Source organism: Sipha flava, unplaced genomic scaffold, assembly GCF_003268045.1.
Source record: "Sipha flava isolate LNK unplaced genomic scaffold, YSA_version1 124_pilon_pilon, whole genome shotgun sequence".
In the NCBI taxonomy this organism is placed as follows: domain Eukaryota; kingdom Metazoa; phylum Arthropoda; class Insecta; order Hemiptera; family Aphididae; genus Sipha; species Sipha flava.
The window spans coordinates 1,326,757-1,334,472 of NW_020271750.1; the positions used below are offsets into that span (position 1 = coordinate 1,326,757).

A 7,716-nucleotide genomic window follows, 5' to 3' on the forward strand; every position below is an offset into this window, starting at 1 on the left:
AATTGTTTTAATATTAACAGGTACACCAAATGTATAATTTTGAATGTATATATCCATTGATGACAAATATTAATATTTAATAATGTAGATGTATCTGTTGTTTTGTAATCTCCGAGTTTCGCTGTAGATTGAATAATATACGTGGTTGACGTAGTATTGAATGTTATTTGTTTCTTAAACTTCCCAATTGATGCAAATGAGACACTTTTATAATGAAAAATAAATTGCTACAATTGTGTACCTATAAAATTTATTTTTCAAATATAATGTTTAATACTTAAATAGTTGTCAATTATTCAATGTAGCACTTATGACTATCATAGTAGCTTAAGATATAAAAATAAATGGAATAATATGGAAAATGTCAAGCTCACCAACTCAGAAATGAGTTACTATGCAGTCAGAGGCTTATACTGAATACTATTCCTAGAATAAAATTTAGGCAAGAAAAAATTGTTTTTTTCTTTTTTGAGTTGTTGTGTAACTGAATTCTTTTATAATAATTCATCTTAAGTAGCCAGGTATAGAAATTAGAAAGAAAAATATATCCCATGGGTATATTCCATTCTTGGACGGCTGTTAACACAAATGAAATCCAGACCTTGAGCTATAAGTGGATCTAACATGTGGCAAACATTCTATCTAGATATCTATAAGCTGCGATTGGCTGAAGATACTTGGAAAAATAATGTCATCTATTTTATTTTATATTGATAATAAAATAAAACCTAGCTTTTTTTAGTAAAATACATTTCAGGAAGTCTATCAAATTCTATTTCATAAAATTATTAACATTATTTCCATCAAATTATTAACCCATCAACATAAAATAGTTTTATTTATATTTTGATGAATTGAAAAATTAATATACCTACTAGTTTTTTATAACATATACTTATAATATATTAACAATCAATATAAAAATCATTCAATAGTAAAACTAATTTTTTTCTTTTTCTTAAAACATCTTGTTCACTAACTCAAACACTATTATAGAAAATGATAAGACTAGAAAATATATATTATTAAGATTATTATGAAATTTTATTTTTATTTTTAATATTTCATACATAAAAATATTTTTCCTAAATAGTAAATTTCATATTTAATTATAAATGAATATGGAGACTTATAAAATTTAAATAATTCACAAAAAAAAAAAAAAAAATCTTATAAATTATAAATTTTAAATTATAAATATGAATATTTATAACGCATTTGATTAAAATAAACTTTGATTGGTAGTTTAAAATTGGCTTTTTATAGTGATATTTATTGCCTAATAAATTTATAGAACCAAGATATATTGTAATTGACTATACCTTATCATAAATATTAATATAAGTAAATACTTGCATTAGATCTAAAATTATCAACACTTAAGTAAAACAGACATTAATAAGTGTTAATTGTATAAAAAGGCATTAGTTTTCAAATATCCGAATCTGTATATCTGTAGATGTAACTCCAAAGTTCAAGTTTGATATAACAATTTTATGAATATTAATAGTTGAAAAACTACCTCTAATTTGCTGTCTTTTAGGTCATTCATACATATGAATTGGTATAACTAGAATATGTTCATGGGTCCATGATGCATTTATATCGCCCTAAATAAAAATAAAAATAAAATTAAACATTTTATATTTTTTTATTATATAAAATTATCTATATAAAATGAAATGCTACTGAACCTATTCATTCATTTAAATTAACATAATGTATTAATAACAACGTTTAAATAGTAATATAACAAAAAACAATATGTAATAAATGTGTTCACATTCATAAACATACTTAAAATATAGTCGATTGTTGGTCCTCACAATGCTAGCAGTAAATACATCAGTCTTAATAAATTTAAGGATAAAAAATTAATAATCATAAGTATAAATTTACTATTGTTTTAAGGGCAATTTTTTTTTTTTTTAATCACTGATTTTTCAAAACATTTTTTTTTTACAAATAATATAAAAATTTAGAACAAGCACTTTGTTATGAACTGTATAACTTATAAATTAGTTACCCAATTTTATTATGATTTAATACTAAATAGAATAACAATATATTAAAAAAAAAATAATAATAATATACAGATAATCAACTAATTACAAGGTTGATAATATATAATAGTAATCAATCTAACAGAATAGACATTCGTGACTATCAATAATATTTTTAAATACTTTTTAATTTATAAATGTATTTTCTATTTTCTATTTTTCTATTTTTTATAAAAATTCCTTCAAAAATCCAATATTAAGTTGAAATTTCACCAATATTGTTATATTGTTATATATATTATAATGTTAAACCTTGGTGAAAAGATAACCACCAATTTTAACAAATTATTTGTAATTAATATATATATTGTATCAATATACTTCTATAAATATAATAATGAATAGTAATATTTATATTTATATTTATATGGGGATTGTGTAGAAGTATGGTTTCTAAGCTACGACCAACTGCAACAATCGTAAGATTGACTGTTATTTAGATAAGTACCCTAGCATAGTTTCCAATATGATTGACGTGTGTTAACATGACTGTCAATTACACTGGTCTAGGACTAGTCGCACTGTGCTCAAATTTTTCATTTTTTTTGTAGTTTTACAATGTCAATGTAAATACATGAAAATTGGTCATAATTTAAAAGCTAGCTAAACTAAAACTAAATTTTTTGTATATTGTGATTTAAATATCCATAAATTAACACTTTAAAAAAAAAACTTCTTTTTCATAACTATATTAACTGAATTTCTATTAAAAGATTATTTTGTAATTCATTTTCTTGCTATTTTTCCAATAACAGTTGAATAATATTGATATTATTAATGATACTTTGTTCCATCTTAGTATTCTTAAGTATGTAATTATTAATTTTAATTATTTATGTTTGTACAAATATAGTTAAATAAATAATTAAATACGTCTGAACATAGTACTATTGGGAACCCACTGAACTTTCCGCTGCAATGCTATGTTTTGCATAACACGCATTGCAGCAGAAAATTTTGCATAACACGTTGAAAACCAGACAATATGCAGTGGCCAGTTGTTGCAACCAGCCACAGATTGTAAACCGTACCTTAGTATGATAACTGCTTTCCAAGGGTCATGAGTAGATAATTTATAAAAATGTATTAGTCTAAAAATTGAAATCCTAGAAGGGCCTAATCAAAGTTAGCACGAATTTTGCTAAAGATACAAATAGCAAACAAGTAATTATTAAGAATGGGGTTCAAACATTAGTTACTACAATAAAAATAATTTTACACAACTTATAATGGATAATCCGTAATACCGAAGAACCAAATTTGATACAGACAAATTTAAACTACAGGAATTCCACAAAATGGTCGTCGGTTCATTCACGTATTTTTCACCTTCGAGTAAGGAGTATATCCATTGGACCGCCTTGCCATGGATCTGCTCCTGCGCATAGGACCACCACCGCTTCTACCAACGCCATTTGATCGGAAATTTGATGTTCTGCCACCGAAACTTCTAGAGCCGCCTTGTCTTCCGCCCCCACGACGTTCTCCGCGAGGTGACGACCTTTTGTTCTTGATCAATTCGTCCAAACTCACGTTCATTTTGAACAGATATAAAATTCCAAATCACAAATTCACAAACCGATCGTACGACGTTTGAATACGTAGGATATGGATAATACGAGCAGATTGAGAAAAGAAAATTTACGAGACCACGTTAGGAGAGCGTTAAACAAAAAAATGGCCAACGCATACAAAAAACAAACGAAATGTATTATGATCGCATTACACTACGTTCTCTATAGATACACGACGAGTAGGAGTGAAATAAACAAATATCCGAAACGTGATGGTTCCTTTAACAAAAAAACATACTGGTAGAAAATCATTAGACAAAAAGAAGATTTCCAGAGACAAAATATGTATCCATTCCATGAGTATAATTGTTCAATAAATTTATTTTGTTTTAAACTATTAGATGATATCTCAAGCACACAAATAGTATACTATGTTAAGCGTTATGTACGTTTACTTAGCTTTTCACTATAAAAATCGCTATACAAAATAACTGTAACAATTATAATATATATATATATGTATAAGACTAACCTAGTTTTTGTACAAACCTTGATATTATTGCAAATGGGATTATGTATGTGATCCTAAAAAGTCGCTGCACGAGTAAATTAAATATCTATACCACAAATATAAGGTATTATACTATAACTAAACGATAATTCACAAAATTATAATTTTTTTAACACGTAATCATGTAGATACGGTTTGAAAAATAACAAAAAAAATAAATAAATAAATAAAAAAATAGTGGTAATGAATTAACAGAAAAGGTCTAAACTACTAACTGTTATTTTAATCAACGCGTGTATACTGTAGATGTAAACAAAAAATTTCGAACAATTTCAGCTATCTCATTTTACGAGCCCGTTGTAGGTTTTAATTAAGAACGAGGACTGTTGATATTAATAAATAATTTCTACTCTAAATAGTTTGTGATAATTCACGGTCATTAAATTTTAAATTACAACAACTCCATCCAAGTGGGCTGCTCAAAACAGTCATATACCTCTCGTGTAAGGTTCTCCCAGTTCGAAATATTTTGTCATCTTGCCAATGAGTTGTCCTGGTTCAAACAATATATAATAATATAACTCGGATTGTTTCAGATTAGTAGCGAGTTTTCGGATTATACAAGTAATCGTTTTTAACACAAACTAACGAACTATATACATAGGAAATCTGGAAAAAAAAATAAGGTTATATTATTCGAGACATTAAAATCGTTGTTTACAGTATATTAAAAATTAAAATAAAGATCAGAATAAAAGAAAAAAATTTATTTTTTAATAATTTCAATTTCATACCAACATACAACCTCTACTTGGCGTGTTAATGTCATATTATAATTGAATATTGACCTAACAGTTAATACACTTTTACAAGTTAAAAAAAAAAACAAGACTGAGGATGGATAAAGTATAAAAAAACTTTTATATGCTGAGCTGCTTCCTTCCAAGTATTGAATATTTTTACTTGACCAATAATATCTTTTTCGGAAAATGTTATTATTCTTTTATCGTCAGTATTCATATACTATATGCCTGTGGTATAACAATATAATTTATAAAATCATTACAATGCAGCACGTACATAATATAATCTCAATATAAATAATTATTAATACGCGAGTTACTGGTACAAACCAGAAAAAGAAAAAGTTTAATAATTAAAAATCAATGCTATTTTAACCTAAAATGCAAATTACACATGAGTTCTAATAGTTCGTGACAAAAATTCATTCATATGACATATTCATCAAAATATTAACTTACATCATGGTTAAATGAAAAGTTATTACTTATTTAATTATTCCTCTATATTGAACTTATTGTACTCGTATTTTATAATTTTTAATTTTTTATGTTTAAGATATGACTTTTGGCCGTTGTTCATACGTTTTTATTTACAACATTTGAGAAGATAATATATTAAAACAAATCTAGTGTGTTTACATATAATAAATTATATAGAAAATAAAAAAATAGTGAATCGAGATCACTTTTTTTCTATTGAATTCTTTACGTTTATTTTTTGCTCTTTTCACTTTTTAACACTGTAAAACTGTGGATGTAAATTATGTAAAGGCAAATTTCTTAATATTTTTATTTTTTTTTTAAAGGTTGCGCACGTCAAGTCAATATATAACATTTTCCTTCGTTGACATCGAATGTTCGTCACAGCACATAATATGATCAAGGTGGTTCGGAGAAAAATATATAAATACGCATAATAACACATATTATACATCTAACGTAACGTAGATAGAAGGGACACTTTACATTAAGTTTGTCAGCCATCAAGATATCAATATTCCATTAGCATTATTGGACACGGATGTGTGCGAGTGTGTACGCGTGGATGTTCTCGTGTGTATGTGTGTGTGCATTCATAAAGCTAGGATATAAATGTCCTACACGTGTTCGGCGAGTGAGTTTATTCGCTATGATATTACAATTCCCTCCGGTTCATTATAGGCTATATTATATAGACGTGTTAAGGACGAGACAATACAAGGAAATCGGCTGTAGGATTCCCTTTGTTACAGCCTAGGCCATATAATATATATCTTTAAATAGTTATATATGTGTAAAAATTAATATTTAAATATATATATAATATGTATATATATATACTCTATTTATTTACACTATGATAATCGGTGAAATATAATTAATAATAATAATAATATAATACGGAACAGCTCCACGTCTCAATTATATGCCTGCTGCGTGGTAATGTACTTACCATCGCATTGCGCGACTATACACCTTGTTGAATGTAATTCATATTGTATTACATGCATTATGTCATATATTTTGTCTTAATTTTTAGCATATATAATATAAATGATTTAAATGTATAATGTCATACTTGTATACTCGTATATTTCTAATTTATAACTTAACAAAAAAAAAATAAATAAATAAATAAAAAATTAGGTGTACATTATTCATCTGTGCATTATTATTTAAAATTATACTTGTACATTTAAATGTGAAGAGCGATCACGCGTTCATAATTTATACTGCTGACTGCGAAAATATGAACGAAAGTCCCAGTTTTTCCGAATATTGTGTAATCTGTTTACTGTTCATATACGTGCATATTTGTTTATGTGTACACAAGACAGTATTTTTTGTTGTGAAGGGGAGAAATATGTTTAGTTATTTTTGTGAGTGATTAATGAAGATTAAAAATTTAATTAAAACAAAATTTTCAATTTTTAATTTGAATGTGACCATTCATAAAGATTATTTACGTTAATGGTCGAAAATATTTTCAAAAATTTGAATGATATTAAATTAAATTTTAGAGGGCATTTGGAACTTCGTTTCAAATATAAAAAACGCGTGTGTATGGTCACGTATCGTTAACGCCGAAATCATTGATGGTAGTTGGTTAGGGTTGTCTTGGATTTTGACAACATTTTTCATTTTTTTCTAATTCAGTATATTTTATCATAATTGTATTGGTAATATGTATACAAACATGCTTATATATCTGCCGCTGAACCGATGGTAGTTGATGGTTTCCACGTTGATTATTATTATTCGTGTTAATTATGATCGAGTGGAACCGCTTCCTCGCTAATTTGTAGTAAAAAAACAAAAAACGTACAAATACATTGAATTTCAACTCTTTGTGATTCACTACATTGAAATATAGCGTTCCTATCAAAGTAGCGTTACTTCAAACGCAGCCCCACGTTCCGTACCGACTGACCTGCCAATATTGCGCAATAAAAGTGCAACAACAGTGCACTCTCGTCGTTCGACAGTTTTGAAAAAAAAAACGTTTTTCTTGCTAATTACACATGTTTTAACGTTTCGATGTAGTTCTCAAAGTAAAGTATTGCTGTTGACAGCTTTTTGAGGACTTTTTTTTTGTATTTATAAATAAAAATTCAATATGTCCAAATTTAATATACAATATATATATATATATAAAAAAAAATTTTCCTCGGAAACTTTAAAGCGGAAGAAAGTTATTTTAACGTAATATTCTTAGGAAAACAATATATACATATTACGTTTGCTTATAAACTTAAATTAAATACTTTCATCAGAGTTTATTTAGATTACTTAATCGCGTGACTGCGATGAAGTATACGCATGGTGAACATATGTATAGCGGGATA

General features: G+C 26.6%; 1 protein-coding gene across 1 annotated transcript; it reads right to left on the bottom strand.

The window, feature by feature from the left end:
- Positions 1-1,544: 1,544 nt before the first annotated feature.
- LOC112694168 (THO complex subunit 4-like) lies at positions 1,545-3,602 on the bottom strand. The gene is made up of 2 exons (XM_025569559.1): positions 3,393-3,602; positions 1,545-1,610 (listed from the first exon to the last, which is right to left on the bottom strand). Exons 1-2 carry the CDS (start codon positions 3,600-3,602, stop codon positions 1,545-1,547), a joined length of 276 nt encoding a protein of 91 aa, XP_025425344.1.
- Positions 3,603-7,716: the final 4,114 nt, after the last annotated feature.

Coding starts and splice junctions, on each gene's coding strand:
- LOC112694168 (XM_025569559.1), bottom strand. CDS start 3,602: ATGAACGTGAGTTTGGACGAATTGATCAAGAACAAAAGGTCGTCACCT. Junction 1,611..3,392: donor GATATACTCCTTACTCGAAG/GTGAAAAATACG, acceptor ATTTTTATTTAG/GGCGATATAAATGCATCATG.